The following is a 24,379-nucleotide window of genomic DNA, read 5'->3' as shown; positions in this document are numbered from 1 at the left end:
GCAAGTTTGTAAAGAGAAAGCATTGCCCAGAGGTGATGGCACATGCCTTTAATCCCAGCATTTGGTAGGCAGAGGCAGGCAGATCTCTATGAGTTCAAGGCCAGCCTGATCTACAGAGCAACTTCCAGGATATCCAGGGCTACACAGTGAAATCTTGTCTCAAAACACAAACAAATAAGAAAAAAAAAAAAAAAAAAAAAAAAAAAGGAGAAAGCATTTAGTTGGGGGGTGTCAGAGATTTAATCCATTATTATAGTAATAGACAGCATAGCAGCATGCAGGCAGGTAGGTACTGGGGCAGTAGCTGAGGGCAACTTGCAGATCTGTAAGCAGAGAGGGCGAGGGGGAAAGAGGAGAGAGAGAAAGAGAGAGAGAGAGAGAGAGAGAGACTGTGCTTTTGAAACCTCAAGGCCCACCCCCAAGTGGTACACTTCCACTTCCTCCAACAAGGCCACACCTCCTAATCCTTCTAATCCTATCAAACAGTTCCACTCCCTGGTGACTGAGCATTCAAATATATGAGCCTGTGGGGGCCATTCTTATTCAAACCACCACACCTGGGGAGGAATAAGCTGTTGGTTCATTGCTGAGATCTGATGAGACAGGGAAAACAGAGTAAACAGGGGGTTGGGCTGCTGTCTTCACGGAAAGTACAGTCTAGCAGGGCTGCCAGAGACAAGAAAAAAAGACAATAACAGATAGTACTCCACACTTGAGGATGGTTTTGGTCTCCCACACAGCACTAGTTTATTGTACTAAGCCAAGCGTAGAGTGTCAAGGGGAGTGTGGATCACGGCGTAGAGGGCGTATCAGCTGTACTCATTCACTTTCATCAGGGCCTGTGATGACCACATGGGGATCCCATGTGCTGAGAGAGGCTAGTGAGTTGTTCTAGGTCACAGAACTGATGAATGGCCGATCTGGCCTTTATACTCGGACTCCAGGGTCCACCCCTCATCATCGTGCCGTCCGTCGTCTATGGAAATAGAATAGGAAAGAGTGAAGGTTGGGAACAGAATTCCTGGATAGATACTTTAAATTCTATTTGCTTCAAATAACTTAAAATACAAGATTTAAGCCCACAAGCAATGCATGCACGCATGTGCGTCATGTACACATGCTCCCATGTAGACTTCTGCGCATAGGCTCTCAAGTACTGGCTGCGTTGGCCTTTCATGGGTTTCTACATCAACTGATCCATCTGAAGAGTTTAGAAGCTTTTTTTTTTCCTCATTGGTTCCTTTGACTATTAACTACTTCTATCCATCTGTCTATTGATCAGTCCATCCTAGTTTTCTTTCTATCTGGAACCTTCTGGCTCCTTCGTGCCTCAGGACTGGGCTATTTTGGTTATATCTCTGCTGTTTATTTTCTTTCTTTCCTCCAGCTGGCAGGCTCTGCTTTCTCGTGGTCAGACACTCTTCTTCTGTGACAGGAGGCGGCCCCCTCTCTTTTTCTACTCTTGGTTCTTGGGAATTAATTGTGTTCCCCATTATAGCCCAAACCATCCTCAAGTGTATCTGGTTAATCAGAAAGCTAGAGCTATTTTTTTTTTCCTGGAAGTAAGCTCTGGAAGGGAAGAGAAGGAAACGGAGCGTGACAGGTTATTTAAAGGTGAAGAAGGGGGATATGCTGCCCTTACTTATGCAAAGCGGAAGCCATCCGCTTTCTGATTTTGCTTCTTCGCAGTGTTCTGTACTTCTGCATGGTTAGTATTCACTGCCCTTAGTATTGGCTCTTACCTACATGCAGATATGCCTTTACTACAGCCTTGCTGCCATACCAAATTCCACACACACACAGCAGTGACGTAGCACAAGTTTGTTATTACACAGTTCCATAGGCTAGAGGTTTCACAGGGGTTTCAGTGAGCTAACATAAGTTGTTGATTGGGTTGGTTCCTTCCTAAGGCTCCAGGAGAGATCTGTTTTCCTGATCTTCTGGCTGCTTGGGATTCATTCAGTTCCCCATCCTTGCAGACCAGATATCTTGCTACTTTGAGGTGGTTTTCCAGCTTCTAGTGGTAACTGTTTTCCTTGGTTCTTGGCGTCGTCTTCCATTTCAAAGCCTGGAACTAGGCGTCAAGCCAATATAGGGTGAATCGCTCCTACCCTTCATATGCTTTGTCTCTCTTCTGCCCTCCTTTCTCATTCTTCCTCTTAAAAGATAGGTTTATTTTCATTTTATTTATGTGTGAGTGTATGCGTGCATGTGTGCATGTGTGCGTGTATTCGTGAGTGTGTGTTGCAGGCTAGAAAAGGATGGCAGACTCCCCTAGAGCTGAAGTAGAGGCTGTGATTTGTCTGACATGAATTGTGGGAAACCAACTCTGGGTCCTCTGCAAGAGCAGTAAAGGCTCTTGAATGCTAAGCTATCTTGGCAGTCCCCTGTTCTTTCACTTTAAGAAGCACATGTTAAGGGGCTGGTGAGATGGCTCAGTGGTGGGTGAAGGTGTATGCTACCAAGCCTGGTAACTTGAGTGTGATCCTGGGACCCCACGTAAGAGAAGGAGGAACTGACTCCTGCAAGTTGTTCTCTGACTGTCACATGCACCCTGTGACACATGCACCTCACCCCAAATAAATACAACTATAATAATAATAATAATAATAATAATAATAATAATAATAATAATAAACCCAACACGTTACTAGAATGTGTTAGAATGTCATTGGTCCAGACAATCCAGGATTGGGTCCCCATGTCAAGGTCTTTCACCTCCATCAAATCTGCAGCATCCCATTTGCCAAGTTGAGTAGCTCATTCACAAGTCCCAGAGATTAGCTGTGGACATCACTGGGGCCATCTTTCTCCCGCCACACCCTGTACGTGTGTCTCTCGCCTTACCTACCTTCACAACCCCTTTTATATCTTGCCTTGGTTCTTCCCTTCCTTCCCATGTCCTCTGTCCTTCTAATGTTGATTGCTTCCTTAAAAGACAAAGTTTTTTTTCCAGGGGCATGCTTATGTGACTGGCACAGCAGTGGACACTAGTAGTAAACAGGTGAGAGTTGAGTTGATAGAGTGCTTGCCTGGCATACATGTAGCTCTGGGTCCTAACCCCAGTGCTGCATAAACCCAGTGTGGTGGCACAGGCCTATAATCCCAGCACTTGGAAGGCAGAGGCAGGAAGATCAGAAGTTTAAGGTCGTCCTTGGTTACAAAGTAAATTCAAACCTGGTATACACAAGACATTATGACATCTGTCATCAAATAGCTTATAATTAGATGGGGGCATTTAATTAAAGAGAAAAATATGATGTATTACAGTATGTTTCTCATATATCAAGTCTCTGTAATGTTCTCCTTTACTCCTCAGCTCTTCCTACATTCAAAACAGAATAAATATTGTAGTTGAAAACTGAAAAGGCTACACCTGCAGGTGACAGGATGTATATCATTCAGGGAACACTTGGGAGTCTACGTAAGTGGGCTACAGACTTATGCGGTGTGATCTGCTGTCTCTTTCATTCCTCTTTACCAAGAAAAGGATGTTTGACCAAGGAAGTCCATGCAGCCTCACACTTTGATCTCTTTCTCTCTTGTTCGTTTAGTTTCTGTAGTCAACAGTTTCTTTTCCCTCACCCCCAAAACTCCACCTTGCTACTGCTTGCCCTTAAAGCTAAAACTCCCCCTTCCTCCACAGTCTCAGTTCTTGATTCAATTTATTTCAACATTTATAGAGTCCTTGTACATTCCAGGTGCTTATCTGGTGCTCGGGCTGCAAAGATAAAAGAGTTTCTGTTCTTTAAAGCAAAATCTGTTTTTGTGGTCCTGACAAACCCGGTCACATTCTGCCGTTTGACTGAAAAAAATGTCATTGCTTTAAGCTGAGCCTTCCCATTGCTTCCCACTGCTTCCCTCAGTCTTAGGGCACCTGGATGCACCTGGCTGTCGGTTCCATTTACTCTTGTGCCCACTACCAAAAAAAAAAAAAAAGGCACTCTGGCTAGGCATTCCCAGCACCAGGAAGGAGAGGCAGGTGGATCTCCGTAGGCCAGGCTGGTCTACATGTTATGTTCCAGGACAGCCAGAGCTGCACAATAGAGAGACACCCCGCCCCAATCTCAAAACAAACAGCAAACCAAAACAAAATGACATTCTGCTTGTGTGACAGTGTGAAAAACAGTTTCACAATAATACTCTGGATCCTAATATCCTCATGTGCAGTGCAAGGCCTGCGTGATTCCCAGCATTGAGAATTTCTGGCATGGAGGTTATTTCCTCAAAAGCAGCGGGGAGACACACATCTACTTTCTCTTTGCGGGTGGCGTTCTTCACGCACATGCTCAGTGAGGCTGACATTTCCCCTGGACATCTTCAGCACTTAGAGATGCCAGTTGTCGGACTCTGTTCTAGCCCTACTGACTTGGGAACCTGGGGCGCCTGGCCTCTCAGTTAGTATTTAACAAGCACTTGTTAACAAGGACTTGTCTAATCTTGAGCTTGAGAGCCCTTGCTCTAAGCCAAGATTCAGGTGCCTACCAATAGTCAAGAGTCAAGGTTAGTCACGTGGCCCTCTCCTCACCCACACGGATCTCTCTTCAGTGTTTGCATCTTGTCAATGTACCTCTTTTCTGACTTCTGGACTGTTTCTCCCACTTTCTCTCCACCTGACAGTTTTGTTTGTTTGTTTTCCCCAGACTTTGTTTGACTCTTATTTCCTTTAAATAGGGTAACTTCTTCAGGATCTTCCCTGAGCCCCTCTCTTCTCTCCATCTGTTGCCACCAACTCTTGGTTTCAAGCAGAGAGAGAGAGAGAGAGTGCCTGCTTTTCCATCTCTCCTTTATTTTCTGACTCTATAGAGCTCAACCAGCCCATCCCCGCCCACCAGGGCTCAGTACAGGTTTTACCAGCCCAAAGCTGCAGTCTGGGCCTCTCAGCATTTACAACCAGCTCTCATGACAGAGGATAGTCATTCTCTCTCACATTCCCCCCGACCCCCCATGCTCAGCTATTCTGAACTCAGCCCTCCTGCCAAATCCAGTCCTGGTGATTCGGGGGCCCCCACAAATCCCTGTACTTGGCCCCTTCCCCATCCAGCCCATTGTCTTACTTGGCTTCTCATCCTCTCTTGCCTTTGAATTGGCGATAACCTGTGTCCTGCCTTCACCTTCCTCCAATTCCTCCCAACTCAGCATCTTCTCAGAACATAGATCTGAGCATAAAAATAACTTCCCCTTTCTTAGACAGATTACCTTGCCAGACAACCCAGGCACCTCCAGGTTCTGTGCGTCACCCAGGCCATCCGTTAGCCTTGAGTTCTCCATCTCAGTCTTTTTTTTTTTTTTTCCTGCTCAAAATCTGCCTGAAGCCATCAGGATACAGGAAGAAGGCATCTCCTCTCTCCCTGACTGCCCAGGGGGAAGTCTTCTTCTTCTACTCCCTCCCATTTCTCTAATGGCTTGAACACTTCACTTATTTATATATGCATTTGCTATGCGAATCTCTGTCCCGTCTGCCAATCGCCTGGCATGACAAGGGTGTAAGTTCCCTCAACATCACCTGTAGGACATAGCAGGTCAACAACTGCTTGTTACGTGGACCTGACTGTGTTAAAGTAGAGCAACAGTTTAGGCAGCAGCAAAATGATGCTATGTACATCTATGGAGACAGAAGCTGACAGGTCATCAAGGATTTGTCTCTAGGGTCAGCTCCTGGTCACATGCTTTGGAGAGAGGCTTGACTAAGGAGTGTTAGCTTGCGAGAAGGAGGGATGGTTCCCTAGACATCCGAATCAGTCACTTTTTGCCCTCAGCATCCCATCATCTCCCTCCCAAGAAGCGCCTTGTTTGAGATCTCTTTTCCCTTCATTGGTTGTGCTTGTTGGAACGGTCCCCAGCTGCAGCCTTCTTTGGTCTCAGCTCTCTCCCACTGTTTGTTTATTTATTTCCTTGTTACCCTCTCTCTCTCTCTCTCTCTCTCTCTTTCTGCCTGTGGTTGTAAACAGAGCCAGTGACTGTCAGCCTGGGGCTTGTGCAGTGAACCCATCACATGCATGCTCCAGAATCCTGCGAAGGGCCCTCCCTGCTGCTCCAAAGGAGCTCTGGGCACTGGCCCAAGCTAGCCAGAAGGATACACTCCTGACCACCCGAATGGAACTTTACAGACAGAAGCATCACATGGCACAGTCTCTCTACTCCTCTGGACCTCTCTGTTTTTGACAGCACAAGCCCCTGGTGGCCCATTGTACATGTGGCACATAGTGGGGTGGGGGTGGGGGAAGGAATGGAGGGGAGCAGTCTGGTTTGCTTTTACATAGGGTGACAAAGGACACTGAACATTTCCTGTCCAATACCCACCCATGTCTAATATTTTCCTTATCGCTGAGAAAGTTGGAGCTGTGCTTGACACGAATTGCCTGGCCATTCTAAATCTTAATTCTAAATGGCTTATCTAATTATGGAAGGGGAGAGGGACAACCTAGAAGCTCGGCCAGGAATGTGGGGCTGCCTTTCCTCCTTCCCCACGGGTCACCAAGCCAGTGCTCCTTCCTTGGTGTGATTCTCAGCGGGAAAGCAGACCACCCTCTCTCTCCCAGGTTGGTGGCCTCAACCACACCCCTGTGCTCTCGGCTCCTGGCTGAACTTCGCATAGCCACCAGCTCCTCGGAGGTAGCGCTTGTGTTCACGGCATCAACAGAGAGAGCCACACAGGCATTCGGTCCTTCCCCCAACTGCGTGGCTGCGCATCATCTGTCAGAGTGCCCCTCTCCCCTCCCTCCGCCTACCCGCCCCCTCCCCGGAGCTCGCTTGCTCTTTCCCTTTTCATGAGATGCAAAGCCTGGCGCAGAGCAGAGCCCTCGGAGCAGCATGTTGCAGGAGCTCTTCTAGGGGGCCCGAGATGAGGTGAGGCGGCCACGCTCCACCACCCTCACCCATGTACCAGGAGAGGGCCGACTCTGTCACTCAGGACTTCACCGAGCCATGCCCAGCTGGAGCGGACACCAGCCACATCTCTCCAGCTGCGCTGCCCATCAGCAGACAGGTAAGAGAGAGAACGGCTGTTTGACACAGGCCAGCTGAGTCTTACTGGAAGAAGCAGGAGAGACAACAGAGAGCATAAAGGTGCTTCTCTCTGTCATGATCTCCACTTATTTTTCCTCAGAGCAGGGCAAGCCTGCCACCCTGGTCCAGAGCAAGGATTCGGGAATACCCTGTACTTCCTAGTTAGTAGAGGACGAACCATAAATGCTTTCTTTCTTTCTTTTTTTCCTTTTTCTTTTTGGTTTTCTATCTGTCTCCACCTCAACTCCTCAGGACCCCTGAGGTCTGCTTTCTGTCAGACAAGGAACCTGGTTTTGGCCTCAGATTTCTTCGGGGGTAGGGGTGGTCCCTGAAAATACTGTCAGTTGATGTCTGGCCAGTGACACAAGGCTCCTTATTTTTAGTTCCATTCATGTCTTGCTCAGCTGTTGTTTGGAACGGGGGTCGCCTGCACAGCAGCCTGGCTGCACATAGCATAGCATCTGTCTTGTTTCTAGTCAGCCAAGCAGGTTGGCTCTGCTGGTGACTAACACTAGTGACACATTCCGATGCAAAGGGACTCACAATGACAGTGAATTGGAGGGAGATTGAAATGCATCAAGAGGGTACCAATTCCTAGGTGGCAAGTTAAGGGCACATATACCAGCTACAAGAGGTGATAGGTCCTTGGCATGGTGGCTGGTGATTCTTCTTTTTTTGAGGGATGCTTAAGGGAAAGAGGGGGGTGTTGCAATGGGGAGGTGGCTGTTAATTCTTGTTCTGTGTTGGAACTGCTCGACAACCATTACTGTCTGACCATGTCTTCCTAAAGATCAGACTTTCAGGACCTGGTGTGCTCTCTGACTTTGGGATGCTTCTGTCTGCAGCAGTGCAGGAAAGCTCAAACCTAGCCTGCAACTCAGCTTAAGTGGGGACCACTTGTTCTTCAGATTTGGAAACCTTTGGGGTTTTCTTAGAGGATAAGGGGTGGGGGTGTGTGTGAGTGTGAGTAAGTGTGATAACTATCTAGGAGATCACATTAGTGAAAAGTTAAACCTCTAAAAAACAGGCAGCATGGTATTGTGCTGAAGGAGGCTCTTACTATCCTTTTGGAAATCCCTGCAGCCCCATGAGCCATCCAGGTAGTGGTCTAGTCTTTACTAACTGTTGTCTCTGCTCACTCTCAGAGTAGGCTTCCTGGAAGAAGTTTGTGTCAGCTTTGGGGCCCGGTGGGAGTGGGTGAGTGGTTAGTGAACGTTACCGTAGCCTACATCTCAGCACAGCCAGGCCAAGGTGAGTGCTCTTTGGATCAGACCCTTTCAGCCTTATTTATTTGTTATTTTATTTTATTAATGCAGTGCCTGGATTAACTGCCTTTCCTGTTGCTGTGATAAAATACCAGACCAAAATGACTTGAAGGAAGGGTTTGATTTGGTCCACGGTGGGAGGGTGCAGTCCCTTATGGTAAGGCAGACGTGGCAGCGGGAATGTGAAGCCGCTGGTCCCACCGTGTCTGCAGTAGATAGCAGGGAGGGACGGTTGTGGGTGGTCAGCTCATTTTCCCCTTTTTATTCTCTCTGGGCCACCAGCCCATAAAATGATGCCACCCACAGTTAGAGTCAGATTTGCTACCTCGATTAACCCAATCCAGACATGCCCAGAGGTTTGTCTCCTGGGTGGTTTTTAGATCTTGTCGAACTGACAATATTTCTTCTGACTAACGTACAAAGGGAATCTGAAAACCTACGCAGATCCTGGGTATTAAGCCTCCTGCTAACGGCGGCAAAGCCTTTCTCTCATGGGTCGGTGGACTCCGACCTGGAGATGGGCCCTTAGCCACAAAAGCCCTATCACTAATGTCAGGTGCTCCTGGCACGTGCTCACTGAGTATGGCTGGCTGGTTAAGCAGAACGAGCTTTATGAAAATCCTTCCTCCCAGAACTGTGGATCTCAATGATGGGGCAACAGGTGGACATGCAGAGAGTGTGCTGGGATGGTGGAAAAAATTCCGGTGATCCGGGATTGCAGACACCTTAGAGCTACTTGCTGAGTTTCCTGGGGCCCTTCACTCAGGACTCAGAGCAGTTTGGAATCTGGAGAATGGGAGCAATCACAAATGCCCAGTTATTTCTGAAAGTTTTTGTGAGATTCAGCTAAAAGCAATAAGATAAAACAGCCTCCTGTAGTGAAGATGTACTGAGAAGCTTTACTAGGAGCTTTCCCTTAGTTATGAGGCATAAGTACCAACATTTAGGGAGATAAGATGAGGTTCAATGAGGTTAAAAACCATGGTCAAGTTCGGCTGAGAACTGAAAGCACTTTATAAGTCCCGGCTGGGGGCTGGAGAGACGACTCAGAGGTTAAGAGCACTATCTGAACTTCCAGAGGTCCTGAGTTCAATTCCCAGCAACCACATGGTGGCTCACAACCATCTATAATGAGATCTGGTGCCCTCTTCTGGCCTGTACTTGACAGTAGAGGACTCATATACATACAATAAAAATTTAAAAATCTTAAAAAGTCCTGACTGCATAGCGCAAGTGAATGATCTGTGATGTGTAATCACTCTGCAGTTGACAATATTTCTCCTGACTTATTGGGATGAGCTATCCCTTAGAGGTAAAACCGTTTTCCTGTGAGTCTTAGCGCAGACTCCCTGCTTTGTTCTGTCACATACCTTCTTCATCCAAACACCTACACTGCTGGAGATGCCGACAAGATGCCTTTGCTCTGTTCTATTACTTGTAGGTTAAGATTTTCCCACTACCCAGAAATATCGGCCCTCTCATCAGGATCTTTGTCCATGTTCTCTGCTGCAGTTTCCAATAGTCTTTTAAAGTTTTCAATAAGAGGTTCTAGGAGGAAGAATATCTTGGAAAAGCTGAGTGGCTTGAGGTAGATAGATGGCTTGCCAAGGCCTTGACTGTCAAGGCAGAGCATCAGTGAGAATTTGCTTAGCATCTCTGTACATCAAGGGGCACCCACACAGTCCCATCCCTCCTCCCACCCCCAGGGCCATTACGAATGTGAGCCAGGCATCTACCTGGAAGTGAGGCATCTCCGGGAGAGCACTCATTTCCCAGAGGGCTCTGGATTCAGGAGCATACCCAGAAAGCAAACCATCCACAGTGTCCCAGTCTGCACAGCAAAAATTCCCAAGGGTTCAGCTGCGGCAAGCCTCCATGTTGCATTCCAGGCTCCAATGGCTGTAGATTTCCCCTCTGCTGGTCCAGGTAGTTGGATAGGATGATTCCAGAAGGGAAGATGGGAAAGCCATTGCCTGAAGCCAGTAAAACAGAGGGTTAGAAAGGGTTTATTTTATAGTCAGCAAGTGTATCTGTTAAATCAGCCTCTGCCCACAGCTGTGGACTCCACTGGCAAATGGTGAGGCTTTTGTTACTGTCTAAGAAGGGAAAGAAATTGATAACCTGGAACTGATAGATAGGAGGGCAGAGTCACATTTCAACCCTGCCAGTGCCTTCTGCCCATAGGCTTTGAAAGCCAGGTCTCTCCTCATCTCTGGCCCCACTGTGCTTTCTGCGGCAGCTTCTACTGTTCCCATAGGGTCTTGGGCCAATGTCTGATGTGATGCTTATCATGGGACTTTTGTGTTTTCTTGAGAACGAATAATTTTCAATCCATGTCTGCTTTGACATTTCTATGAATTCTTGACAGTGACATAAAAAGTTGACCTTGCCTTAGTAACCTTAATTTCATAGATTAGAGAGAGAGAGAGAGAGAGAGAGAGAGAGAGAGAGAGAGAGAGACAGACAGACAGACAGAAAGAAAGAAAGAAAGAAAGACAGAGACAGAGAGATCTTAAGGAAAGATCAGCGTGGTATATTTAGGGAGAGTTAGAGCTTGAACCCGTATCAAGGATGCCAGAAATCCTGTGGCATGTTCATGACTCCATGTTGGCCAGCTTCCTACTCCAGACCAAGGCATGGGCTCACTTGCTTTCTTACTCACAGGTTTCAGGTGCCATGCCAAGTGTGAGGGATGTACAGGTGGAATTATCTTTTACCTATGGTTATGTACATAGGTACACAACGTGCCCACATGTGGCGCATTGCCTGCATAAAGAGTACGTATATCAAGTATCACTTGAATGGAGGAATAAGTGAAGAAATAACATTTCTGTGTCCTTGATGAACTTAGAACCTTACAAGAAGGAGAGAATTGCAGGTATTCTACCCTCCCACCCCCTGTGCTAGGTCATGAAGGAGACAGATGTTCCAACGAGCCTCAAGGGTATGGAGGGTACTTGCTACACTAGGTTGGGCAAAGGGGCCTTCCTGAAGTTCAGTTTGAAGGATGAGTTGGGTTAGGCAAGTCAAGAGAATTCTAGGCAGGTGGACTGGAACAAATAAAGTCCAGGAACCCAGAACCCTGTGCTGAGAGAGTGAGCGCTGTAGGGGTTGTTGGAGTTCGAAGCTCAAGCCAAAGAAGTGATGAGAAGTTCTCGAGGGATGCCAGACCCAGGTCTGAGGGAATTTGTTTATTAAGCTTTTTTTTTTTTATTAAGCTTGAACTTATGCATAAGCTATGGGGGTTTATAAGCTGGGAGGAGAAGGCAGCATAATCATTTTTGGGATTTAAACATACAGTTATGGCTACAAGCTGACTGGGTTGCAGAGAGCAGATGCTGTGGGGACATTAGCTGGGACCGTGAGGGCCTGAGGCAGGATAGTGGTGGTAGAGATGCAAGGCAGGAGATAGATTCGAGAACTAGGAAAGAAATTTAATCAGCATGGTTTGATAATTGGTTAAAGGCTGGAGCTGAGGGGAAAGGTGCTGCCTCTCGTTAAGTCTCTATTTTTGGCTTGAGTTACTCGGTAGAGGGCGCTGTCAAAACCCCATCTCACCAATGCCAGAGGGAGCCAGCCAAGGGCTATGTGAGTGGAGGGGGGTGGCAGGAAGGGATGGCAGTGGATATAGGTCAGGGAAAGGGGATGTGATGTGCTTGGGTCATAGGTATTATATTTGTGTTTGTGGTGCCTGTGGGCTCCCAGAGGACTGTGTCTGGTAATCCATAGGTTAGAGGAATCAATATGACTAGGAGAGGGGCCAGAGTTGGAGAAATGGTCAGTGCACCCAAAGGCAGTAAAGATGAGATTACCCAGGCAGCATGCAATTGCACAGGGTGGAAAGGATGCATCCTGAGATAGGCAGAGGAGGAGCCAGCCAAAGAGCCAAGGAGAAGGCCTCTTACAAGATCGTGCTCACATTTTTCTCATCAAATGTTAATCATCTTTGACTGGAATTGGGACATGATATAAGGTCTGTGTATTGCATTAAAAAAATAAACATTGAAAAAAACCGTTGTCCAAGAGATGGGGTTCTATAACCATGTCTCCCAGTTTTATGTCATTTTTCTCAGTGTTCCTAGTTTTAGGTGCCCCAAGGAGTGTCTGCAGATGTAGACACCAAAGCCTCTGTGGTTCAATTTTAAAATTCCTTTGTAGACACATTTAGAAAGGGGAGTACAAAGACAAGAAAATAAAAAGGATAGAAAGACGAAAGGCCTGCGGTGAGGAGCTAGGGGACAAATGGAGGCCCAAGAGGGACAAAAAGAAATGAGAAAGGCAACAAAGACCAGAGGCTCTTAAAACCTCACAAGTATATTATCTTATACATTTAGTATTGCCTTGGTGAGAAAGTGATGAAAGAAATGAGTCTTTAAATAATAATAATAATATTCTATTTCTATAGCACCTTTCCCCAAATAGCTTATTAAATAGCTGAGCAGACATCATCTAGGTAATTTCTCTGTGTCAAGCAGAGAAGTAGTCAGAATCCAATTCCCCATTTGGTGAAATATTGTTGATAAGGCTGACAAGAACACAAAGGTGCTTCACAGTTAAGGGCCACTTGCTGCCTGTCAGGCATTGTGGAAAACACCTTATGCCGTTACCCCACTTAACCCTGGTAACAAGGCGGTGACATTGGTATGGTTGTCATCTTTATTATATTCCACGATGATTATGACACCCAGAATGAGTCACTGGCCCACAGTCATAAGTCTGAAAAGCAATATTCCTGTGATAGGAACTCTGGGATGTCAAATCCACTGGACTTTCCCCCAGTTCTCTATTTTCCCTACTAAATTAATAATCTTACATTTTTTCTTTTGGTATACACTTTCTCACTGGCAAAATTCTGTTTAAAGAAAAGCCACAGTCGCCTCCAAATATAATAACAGAAGAGCATGTGCTGGAACTTTCAAAGCACCCACAGAATTTTTCACTTAAATTTTTTTCTTCATCCTGGAAGATAGACAGGGCAGGTGTGTTTATGACGACAATTTTGGGAGCGTGGTGAATAGTGAGACAAAGATGTCTTTTAGCTCCTGGTTCTCTCCTCTCCCCTTCCCAAGGGCTGGTCTTGTGGGTGAGTACCACTACACCTGGCTCCGAGGGGAAATTAAAGTTCAAGAATTCTTGGTCTTGTTAGCTGGCAAGCACAGCACTAACACAGGTCATTAGTGCTGCAGGGCTAGTTAACAACAGCGATACACAACAACTCTTTGTTCTGTACTTGTGTGTTTTTCTGCAAACCTAACTCATGGCTTCTCAGCGCTAGCTGCTGACCTTCCCCCCTGACCCCCTGGCGTCCCCTGTGGGAGCTCAGGAAGGTTATTACAAGTTAAGTATCTGGATGCCGGAGCTGAGTGACAGGAGGCAGGGCTGCTAACGCTCAGAGGATGGAACGTGAGATGCATGTTTTTGTTGTTGTTTTTAAAGTAGAGTTTTGGGTCAGGTGTCCTCTCTCTGTCCTGCCCTTCCCTGTGTCCTTCTAATCTCCATGGAAACCCCAAATCAATGCAGCATATGTTGATTCGGGCTTCTACTGTTACTAGGAAGCCGAGCGGTGGAAATTGCTTTTAGAAGATTTGTGGACGAGCCTGAGCATGCTGACCAGAATTCAAATCTGATATCCGGATGATTTTTTTTTTTTCTGAAAGCTTTGGAAATGGTACTATCCTAGGTGGTACGTTAATTAAATAAATACACAGTGGGGCATTTGGCAATGAACCTCTTCTTCTGTTATGGCTTTTAAAAATATTATAGTGCAGATTTTAATTCCTTTTACCTTCAATTTAATTATATTCTTGGGCCTGTGTGGCAATGCCAGGTACCCCTTTTGCTCCTGATTAATTCTACCCTGCACAGACCAGGCTGGTGGGATAGTTTATAAAAAGCCTTTATCCCTGCACTACTGTCCCCAAAGCCATGATCATTCTGGTGGCTTCAGTCCTGACCAGGAGGCTGCAGAAGTCTTAACACATTTGTGCCATAAGGAAGGCTTGGTGGTTCGCCTCCTCTTCTTTTCCCCCTCAAGAATACAAAAATAAGGGCTGGCAAGACAGCACTTGTCACCAACTTAGATGATCTGAGTTTGATTCCTGGGGAAAGAACTAGCTTCTGCAACTTGCCCTCCGGCTTCCACCTGTGTCTGTGGTATGGGGGCACGCCACCTTCCCCCAAAGAAATGAGTAAAATAGAATAAATGTAAAAGTACTCACAAATGACAGTTAGCCAGAGTATTAAACCACAACATCGTATGAAGCAAGCAGAGTTGGGAGCAGAGGGAGTCAGTCATAGAGGCTGTCCTCCTGGAGTGGAAATCAATTTGGGAGGATTGGAAACCACAAATGAAATGGATCAACTAGACTGTGATGCAGGCTGTCAGAGTCATATGGCAAGGTTGTGGGACTGTGGGATGGAGGGGCTCCTCTAATTGAAGTCCTTCTGAAAGAGCTCAGAAGGGGAGCTTTTATCTCAGAGGTGAAGGGATTGGCAGAGGAGCTGGGAGCTAAGAGGCAGATAGATACACAGGGTAGGACAATCCCAGCCGAGCCGGGGAGCAGGTGCATGGGCGCGTTATGTACGTATTTGAGAGAGCAATAAAACCCGACAGAGAAGCAGGACCAGCTTATTGTCAGGCAAATAGAGGAGCTGCAATGGAGCCCATCAAAGATTATTATACAGATGATCTGCTTATGTCGTCTGTTCCGTGGGTAACTGAGGTTTGCGGGTGGGTGGGGGTGGGCGGGTGGGGGGGGGGCGGGGAGGAAGAGAGATCTGTGCTGGGAGATGAATTAACCTCTGCACCAATGGATGGGAGGGAGATGGAGCTAAGGAATAACTCAGAAACACAAGGATCAGAATGAAACACCAATTTAGCAAGAGGAATGAAGAAGATGCCAGAAATATCTGCACTTGCTACCCCAGGGGTGAGGGTGCAGTGATGTCATGAGCAAACAGAGGGAGCCCTGCGGGAAGTAGGGGAGGGCTGAGAGCAAGGTTGCTGGGGATACCTCCAGCCTGTGGGCCTGAGTTGCATGGAGCTCTGCAGCAGAGGCCTAATTTCAGAGAGGTGCAGACTGGTCTGCGCCTGGTAAGGTGGTTCCCAAGGGGAATGCTGTAAAATGGAAAGAGTGGAGGAGACGCTGGGTCATCCACAGAGCCAGATCAGGGCTGGTCATCACACAGCTTTCCTGGGGAAAAAAAAACCCAGAAGTTGGGGCCATCTTTTAGCCGGGCTGTCAGGAGCAGTAGCCACAAAAGCTTGATAGTACCAGCCGTGGCTCTAAGTTCGGGGAGCATGGAGTCCAAGTGGGTGACATCTGGCCCCCTAGAATGTAAACTTCTTCCTTCATCCAGGAAAGAAGCCCATTGTAGGATGTTTAGCCAAGGAGCCAGCTGCTTTTTTCCTTTGGAGATTTTGTTGTTGTCTCGGGACAGGGTTCTTCCTCTGTAGCCCAGGCTGGCCTCAATCTTGTGGTTCTTCCCTCTCGGTGTCCTCAGGACTGAAATGACACCTTATTTTTCTCATGAGTCCTTCACACACCTGTCTCTCTGGAAGCTCGTGGTAGAACTCCCCCGTGGACAGCACTGTATTAGGCCTGCACCTCTCAGATCTTCTCAGATTGGGCATTTTACGGTTCCACGTTAGTGTTTAAGAATGTTTGGTAGAAACTTTTGGATGTGCTCTGATTTTCTTCTTTTCCTAACACTTTCCATGCTTCTGGTTGAAGACTCTGATCGCCTCCTGCCTCAGACCCAGGCCCATCTGCAGCCCCATCCTTGCTCCCTAGTGCCTTTTCTTCCTGGGTATCTGACAACAGGAGACTCTGAGAAAACCTTGTCCCTATATTAGCCCTGGTAAGGGGAGAGTTGGCTAAAGACATCACCTTTGTGTGAGAGGGAGGGGCAGGGCAGCACCAAATTAGACAGCAGACACCAGCTCTGCTATTTATAAGTGACTCCATTTTTCCACCTGTGAAAGGGGCTGATAAAAATGTTGGCTTTGTAAATTTGTTGGGAGAATTAAATTAACTCGAGTGCAATGCCAGGCAGGCAACTGTCTAGCACATTAAAAAAAAAAAACGATCCCTAAATATTAGCTCTGTGGACTCATCTTAGGGTGTAAACATATCTTGGGTGAGAGAAGTATTTGTCTATTGAAATATTTTCCTTCTGGTACGAAATAGCAGGAAAGGATCTAGAAAGTGAAAACTTTTCTTTCAGCTTAACTTTGAATTCTAGCTAGCATCATGTTTCAAGACATCTTACTTGGTAACATGAAGTCGCCTCTGCCTAACAGAGAGATGGTGTGGGCATTAGTGGAGAGAGGCAGTGGGTCACTGTGGGGCAACATCATGATTTCTATTTCATTCTAGTACCAGGCAATGAATGATTGCAGCACATTAATTTCACTGTTAGAACATGAGGCATGCGCCAATAGATATGCCCAGAGACGGAATCCTAGCATGACACCGGAGCAAAAATTCCCCTGTCAGAGTCATAAGACAAGTGTCCGTCCTTGTACTGCCATTGTGTAGTGTGTCATTTTGCAAAAGAGACTTTATTACAGCTAGCCTCAGTTTCCTCATCTGTGGCATGGGGATAACACGCTTCCTGACAGTGGTACGTGGGGTTGTTGAGTGATAATACACACAGTGTTTTGTACTTGGTTTGTGAAGGTAGGGCTAGCCCAGGCATCCTTGAACTCCTCATCTTCTGCCTCAGACTTGTGGGTGCTGTACCATTAACCCAGGTTTTCTTTAAAGACTTTAAAGGTTAAACACCTGGGTCTGATGGCGTAGGCCTATAATCACAGCTATTCAGGAGCCTAAGATAGAAGAATAGCAGTTTCAAAGCCTGCCTGGGCTACAGAATGAGTTTAAAGCCAGCCTTTTAAAAAAGAAAGAAAGAAAGAAAGAAAGAAAGAAAGAAAAGAAAAAAAGTAAGAAGAGAGGCTGGGAGTATAGCTTCGTGGTAGAGCACTTGTTTAGCATATTTAGCATACATAGGACCCTTGGTTCAATCCCCAGCATTGAACAAATCAAATAAATGGAATCGACTGCTTTTCTTATAAAGTCACCACTTCTATGGAAATATCTTCTAACTTCTGGCTTGAGAAATGACTTGCCACAAAGGCCAGGTGTATTTGGAACTTGTTCTAGTCCGTATCAGAGTCGGAATCCCCATGCTGGGTCTCACTCCTAAGTTTCTACCACCAAAGGTCTCTGCATGGGACCTGAGCAGAGGTACGCCCAACCTGCTTCCAGGTGATGCTCAGACTGATGGTCTGGGTACCACTTTCGGAGATCTAGGGCACACAGGAAAAACGTCCTTGTGGAACAGGAGCAGGCAGACTGTAGGTATATAGGTTTGGGAATAAAACTGAGGAGAGAGAGAGAGAGAGAGAGAGAGAGAGAGAGAGAGAGAGAGAGAGAGAGAGAGAGAGAAGGACATAGAGATGATGAGCAGATCAGGCAGAACAAAGGAGAAAGTCGAACTCTATCACAAATGCAAGTCGGGGTTTTTTTTTTCCTTTTTTTTTTTTGTGGGGGGAGTTGCTAGGTGATGGATGAGGAAGAGAGGTGAGTTTCTACTGTAGGAAAAACTAGGTGAGAGGCAGGAGCATGGAGTTGGAAATCTGCGTGTTCCAAGAGGCAGAGGAGGTGGAAATTTTTCATTAAGGAGTGGGGAGCCGTGTGGTTGGTCCTGGTGGGGTTGTGGGGGGGGGGAGGAGGTAGGGTGGGTGGATGGGGTGGAAATAGGCTAGGGGAGAGGTTCCTCTGTTGAGTGAGGGGACAGCTGAGACTTGGCAGAGAGGGGGTAATTTCAGGGCTGTGTGGTTTGGCTTGGGAGTGCAGTGCAAAAGAATTGGGAGGAAGGGGGTGGAATTTAGATATGCGACCTGCCCTGTAGCTTTCCCCTCTGCATTTATCACATCACATCACACCCAGCAAGACAGGCCCCCTCCTCCTGGCTCATTAGGAGATTTGATTCGGCTTGGCTCCTGCTGTCAGCAGCTGTCTGGGGCAAGATCTTTATGCTCCCTGCTCCCCAGCGCAGCCACCAGCCTCCAGCCTCACAGCCAGCAGCAGAGCTCATTAGGAAAGCACCCTTCCCTGGATTTTCAGCTACTTGGTGGCCTGAAAAGAGTTAATACCTACTCTTGGCTGGGGTTTGGGGGGGGGTGGTGAGGCAGAGCAGCTGCTGTGGGCTGGGGAACCTGGGGAGCCTGGGGAGCGACTTCTCCCTGAGCTACAGCTACAGGAGCTGCAGGTTAGTGAGGCCGAAGGAGGAAGGTGCAGGCTGCGTGCCAGGTCAGCTCTGCTTGGGGGCATCTCCTGCGAGCTGCCAATGAGGATGGGCGTGCAGACTGTGCCCGGGAGCTGAGCCGCCGCCTGCTGGGTGTAGGCTGTTTCAGTATTTACTGGATGTGACAAGCAGAGGAGAAGAGCTTTTGGGGCCGCTTGCTGCCTGGCTCCAGTGGTGGGAGGTGTGTTGTGCATGCATGCTTATGTATATGTGTATGCATGCGTGAGCTCATGTGTACCTGCAAACATGCCTTTCACCTGCCAAGGATTTCACTGCTAAAAGAAAGATCTACTCTCCCCATAGAGCTCCTTAACCTGCAGCCTCTCTGACCATCCACTTGGCAAAGACCTGCAGGCCATGAGGACCGGTCAACGACAGTAAGTATTGGCTCTGTCTTTCTCCTTCCTAGCTGGGGTGTCGGAAAGCTGATTGCATTATACATATTTAATTAATCTGCCTCTTCATGCATATTAATTGCTTTCTTCCCGCTGAGCTTAGTTTCTTTCCCCCCCTTTTTTATAAATCTTTGCTTTCCCCCCCTCTTATACCCCTCTCCACCTTGAATGTCATCTTTTTCTATACTGTCTGCTCCAGTCACACGTGACTTGGTGCCCACCTCCAAGGCTACATGCACTATGGGGGAGGGTCGCATCACATCTCTGAACTTTCCAAGCTCTGGGTCACCCTTTATCTGTCCCTTGTAAGTCAGCCTAGGGCTAAATGGGATAAGAGCCCCCGAGGGCTCTGGATTCTGGACTGGACAAAGCAGCTGGGGCAGAGCGTCCAGCTGGTTTCTCATTTGTGAGTCCAAAGCTGACCTCACCCAAGGGGTGATTTGGGAGGTGCTGGATGGGGGTGGTGGTGGGAGGAAACTGGACAGTACCAGCAAGCCAGTGTAGGCTGACAGCAGGAAAGGAAGAGAGCCAGGCAGGGACAGAGCCCAGTTGTCCCCTGCCATAAGCGACCTTCCCTGTGGGGTATATGGGTAGTGATCCCTGCTCTGCCTAGCTGCAGAATTATGAGAGCCCATGGCAAAATCATCCCCCTCCCCAGGGGACGTAGTCTATAAGCAAGAGGAAATGAGGCATAGGCGCCCCAGACATGATTCCTGGAGACCCTGAAAGCTGTAAAGGGCTTTGACAGCCTGACTTGTAGAAAGCAGGTGCAATTCCAGTTAGGACAATGATTAAGGAAATGTCCCCTGTCGTCAGGGGACACGACCCAGTAGGATGAGCCTTTTACGGAGAACCTGACTTTTGTTGTTGTTTTCTGTTTTCTTTTCAGTGGTAATAAAGTCATTCTTCTATTTTGTTAATGATACAATTATTCTGAAAGCGATTTTAAAAAGTATTTGTGAAATGTTCAGGGTAATACCAAACCAATTTAAACGGCGCAATCACGCAGGATTCTTATCTATCTAAATTAGGTTTCTTTTAAAATGGATTCTACGTTTGGTGGCAGGGTTCCCCAAGGGAACCTTTTATGGATAGGTAGGCAACTCTTCCTATCAGCAATCTTTTGTGGGAACAGTGGTCTGAAACACTCCCAATGACACCCATGGGAAGGAGAGGCTGCAAGCCAATCGGCCCTCAGCCCGCACATCCCCTTCCTGCATCTCCAAATCTGCCCTATTTTGGGTCAAGAACGGGCCAGGCTAGGAAGGCTCACCCCGTTATGAGCTAGAAAGAGCGACTTGCATATTCCTTTCTTCAGCCCGTGTTTGGGATACCTGCCAAGGAGCATGTCCAGTGGTGAGGGTGTCTGATGGCTTACCTCCATGCCCCTTCAACAACCCCCCCCCTTCCCTGCTCCCCTTTTCTTAAACTCTGGCTCATTTCCACCTGGGACAGGTATCCTTGGAGGGAGGTGGGAACCAGAGAAGCATCCAATCAGATTATTTTGGAACAAGGCTGGCCTCTCCTCTCTGGTCCCTTCCAGGCTGGTCACTTGGGCATCAGTCTAGTGAAATAAAGGGAACAGTAATTTTTGGTTTGCCAGGCCCATGCCTCCCTAAGGGTGCATGTCCCAGTTTTGGTTGATGGCCAGTGGGTTAGGGGAGTAGGAACTTCTGAGCAGCAGTCAGGATTGTGAAGCCACCTGACATTCGTTCCTGTCCATCTTTGATTGGCTGCCCTTGCTAAGAATGAGCTGACATTTGTGGGAGCGGTGGGGGAAGTGCTCAGATGGCGGAGAGCCATTGGAGAGGTGTGTTGTGCAGACATGTGTGAGAGGGTGGAAGCCTCTTACAGCAGACTCTTTGATTTTCAGGTGAGAGGACGAGAGAGGGTTAATCCCCCAGAACCCTGCAGTCTTATCTCCTGCCCTGAAGTACCTGCAAACCAGCCCAAGGGTAACCATAAGCGGATGCCTGTATGGCTGCCTTACTGATGCCACGCAGGTAACGAATTGATGACCTGCCTTCTTGTCCCTGCCCCTCTCTTCTTTGCTCTACTTTCTGGTCTCTCGTCTCTCCTGCTACTTAAGCTCTGGGAGGGGTCCTCGTTCTGCTGGGGCCTCCAGTGTGCACTGCGCTATCCTTGCCTTGGCGCTTCTTACACAGTCTGGCAAGTAGGAGCCATCTTAGTTTTCTGGCCTCCTGTTGACTTGGTAGAATCTATTGGTGGTGACTTTTGGGGTTAGGATGATGGGCTGTGTGTAAACTTGTATGAAAGTCTGTGAGTTACTGGTTCAGATGTTCGTAGAGCAAAGATGAGGAAATGATCCGTCCCTCCATTTTTTTCTCTTACTTTTTTCTTTCCTCCTTTTCTCTCCTCCCTCCCTCCTTCCCTCTCTCTTAGCCTCTTGTACCTGTGTCTGCTCCCATCGTTTCCTACCTTGCTAAGGAGATTATGATTCAGGTCTTGACTAGAAAGATAGAAAACCATTCTGTCCCAAGGTAAATTTGCTTTTGAGAACTGTCCGAATGACTCAGAGTTGTCTCTGGAGTAAGTTGTACCCTTTAAAAGTAGCCTGTGCCAGACTGTGGTGTATAAAAGCTGGTTGTGGTGTTGCCGCTTTCTGAGAGTCATGTTGGTTGCTTTTGAGGGCAGTGACCTGACTGTTTTTTATGACTGATGATCCTAAGGCACTGGAGTGGAGATGTAGGTTGGGGTCTGACCCGTGGAACAGCCTGAGCAGGACCTTTGCTCGAATTCACAGTAGTGATGACCCGAAGGGCTTGTAATCAGTTACCTGAATGGCCTGGTGCTGGGTACCCTGTGATTTGTCAGAGTGAATGGACCCATAAGATGCTCTCTGCTTCAGGAGAGAGAATAGCTCTTGCAGCCTTTTTTTTTTTTAAGCCACAAAATATATGGCTGCGCAGTGCAGTTTACCTGCAAGGAGAGGTAGGGGCAGAGACCTTCAGACTGATTTCCTGAGGGAAGAGGACATTCCTGGAAACTTGGATGCCCCAGCTCTGAGGGGGCTCTGCAGAGATGTGCTGTAGAATACAAATGTCCATTCCTGCCAAGCACAATGCCATCTCAGAGGACAAATGTCAGATAAGATTTCTGTGAACAAAGACAATGGGCAAGCCAGGGAATGGAAATCCATTTGAAGTCAGTGGAAGTGATTGGATTGGATGACCGCTAACTCCCTTATCTAGTGTTAGGATTTGTGAAGAAGAGGGAAAGGGAGACAGGCCAGAAGGACTTGCTTTCAGCATGTGAGGATGGCACGTTGTGGTACCATGGCAATATCTACCATGGTGTACATGGTAGTTCCTTTTTTCCCCCACTTACTTTTGTCCTCAGTGTGAGGAATTGCCGCGGTTAAAGGTCAGAGGTTAGCAAACTTCTGTTGTCATAAGCCTGGGAGTAAATATTTTCAGCTTTGCTGCAGGCTGTACAGTCAATGTTGCAACTACCTAACTTTGCCCTTCAAGTCGAAGGCAGTTTTAGACGACATGTGAACAAATGGTGGTGTTGTGTTCCTATAAAACTATGTACAGAGACACCTTGCAGGACTATGGTTTGCCAGTCCGGGGCTGAAGGTAAATAGGGCAATTTAAGCAAGCATAAGAACTGTCAAAGGGGACACTGATTCTCCAGTGTGGGCATCACCCATTGCCCTTCCATGCCGGCTGGTCCATTGTCCTTTGTGTAAATGTAGCCTGACTTAGTGAGCTGAGCTGAGAGAAACTGATTGGGAACTGACCTGCCTTGAAGTCCCACACTATGTGTCTGACTTTCTATTGTGTACCCCTGCATTTTGAGACACCCTCTCCTCTGTGTACCAGTCTTGCTTTCACGGCTTTGTTGTTAGGGCTGCGGTCACCACCAATCCGGCTGCTTTGCCCTCCTAGCGGGAAAGCAAAATGTAGATTGTTACTTTGTATCTGCTGTCTTTCCATTCCCCACAGGGTATCCTAATTTAGAAGGTCTCCCAAGCTAATGATCTTCCTTGATTTACCATCAACTTGCAATGTCAGCTTTAAAAAGCCTTCAGCCTTTAGGGGAAGGGCAGAGGAAGGGCCCTACACCTATCCATCATCATCATCATCATCATCATTATTATTATTATTATTATTATTATTATTATTATTATTATTATTATTATTATTATTATCATTCCTATAGTGAGATAAGGCTGGGCATAGCCCTTGCCTCTCTGTCCTTGCTGAAGGGCCACCTGGAGTAGAGAGGGCATCGGGTCCAGGGTCCCTTCATAAAGCTGGCTGTTGTGGTCATGACACTGCCCTTCCTTCTGTCCCCATCTGCTGCAGGAACAAAGGCATGAGGACTCGACTGGGGTGCCTGTCGCACAAATCAGACTCCTGTAGTGACTTCACAGCTATTCTTCCTGACAAACCCCACCGAGCTCTCAAGTGAGTAGTAGTATGGCTGCCTGGCATTCCTGGGTATCCATGCTGTGGGATGTCCTTGAGTTCTTCTTCTCTAGGGAGTTGTTGACCAGATAAACCATAGGACAATAAATTCTGTTTCTCTTGGTGGCTCCTTTCCTACTCCTACATGTGAGGGACAGAGGGATATAGCTCAGATCAGAACCCTCATTCCCGTAAGAAACAGCATCGCCCATTGTGCCTGAGGCTGTGCATGGGGAAGAGTACTTCTTGGTTCTTCTTACTTGTCAACCTGAGCTCCCAATTTGGAAATAGGCACCCAAAGTTACTCTAAAAATATGTTTAGATTCGGATCAGCTGGTTTAGCACCTACTCTGCACAGACAGTGTTACTCAATGATGTCACAGATGTCACCTCGGTTCACCCCCACTCACCTCTGTAAGGGTCATTGCTAAGAGGTGAAGACTTTGAGGTGACAGTAAGAGGTAGAGTCGTGAGCTGAGCCTAACTCTTTTGACTCCAAGACTAGATTTTTCCCTCCCACGGTCACCTTGACATCTGGAAATTGCATAACCACACACCTTTATTGTTCAGACCGGAAGTACTGTATTGGGGATTCTCTGAATACCCACTAGGGTGGCTCTTTTTTTTTTTTTCTTTCTGGTGTTGGGGAAGCAAACCCAGAGCCTCATTGATTCTAGGTATAAGCGCTTTACCTCTAAGCTAAGCTCCTCCCACTTCAGAGGCTTCCCAGCTATTGCTTGAAAATGTGCCAGGAATCCGGGTATGGTACGCATTTGCTCTCCACCAATCCAAGGAGGCCTGGGCAAATCGGGGCGGTGGTTCGGGGAGAGGAGATGTGTCAGAGATGCTCAGAGGGATGATGCTATTGCTTCCTAGGAGACTCTCCACGGAAGAAGCGACGAGGTGGGCAGATTCCTTTGATGTGCTTCTCTCCCATAAGTGTAAGTAGAATTCAGGTCGCATCACG

At 47.4% G+C, this 24,379-nt stretch overlaps 1 protein-coding gene across 6 annotated transcripts in view; it reads left to right on the top strand.

The window, feature by feature from the left end:
* The first annotated feature begins 6,861 nt into the window (after positions 1-6,861).
* RGS8 (regulator of G protein signaling 8) overlaps positions 6,862-24,379 on the top strand; it is a 43,957-nt gene continuing 26,439 nt past the window's right edge. For 2 of the 6 annotated variants that reach the window (XM_084789766.1, XM_084789770.1), the window contains exons 1-4: positions 18,784-18,961; positions 20,853-20,982; positions 23,311-23,412; positions 24,289-24,353. In XM_084789766.1, coding sequence (XP_084645892.1) covers positions 20,957-20,982; positions 23,311-23,412; positions 24,289-24,353 — 193 coding nt within the window. In that variant the 5' untranslated portion in view covers positions 18,784-18,961; positions 20,853-20,956. Of the gene's footprint in view, positions 6,989-14,914; positions 14,987-16,006; positions 16,134-17,832; positions 17,858-18,490; positions 18,549-18,783; positions 18,962-20,852; positions 20,983-23,310; positions 23,413-24,288; positions 24,354-24,379 lie in introns of those variants that run through there. The other 4 variants (XM_084789768.1, XM_084789769.1, XM_084789767.1 and 1 more) reach the window with 4 other exon arrangements.

This window comes from Acomys minous, assembly GCF_964271855.1.
Source record: "Acomys minous genome assembly, chromosome: 1".
NCBI classification, from domain to species: Eukaryota; Metazoa; Chordata; class Mammalia; order Rodentia; family Muridae; genus Acomys; species Acomys minous.
The sequence above is the reverse complement of the archived record's forward strand: the minus strand, read 5'-3'. Positions and strand labels throughout refer to the sequence as shown.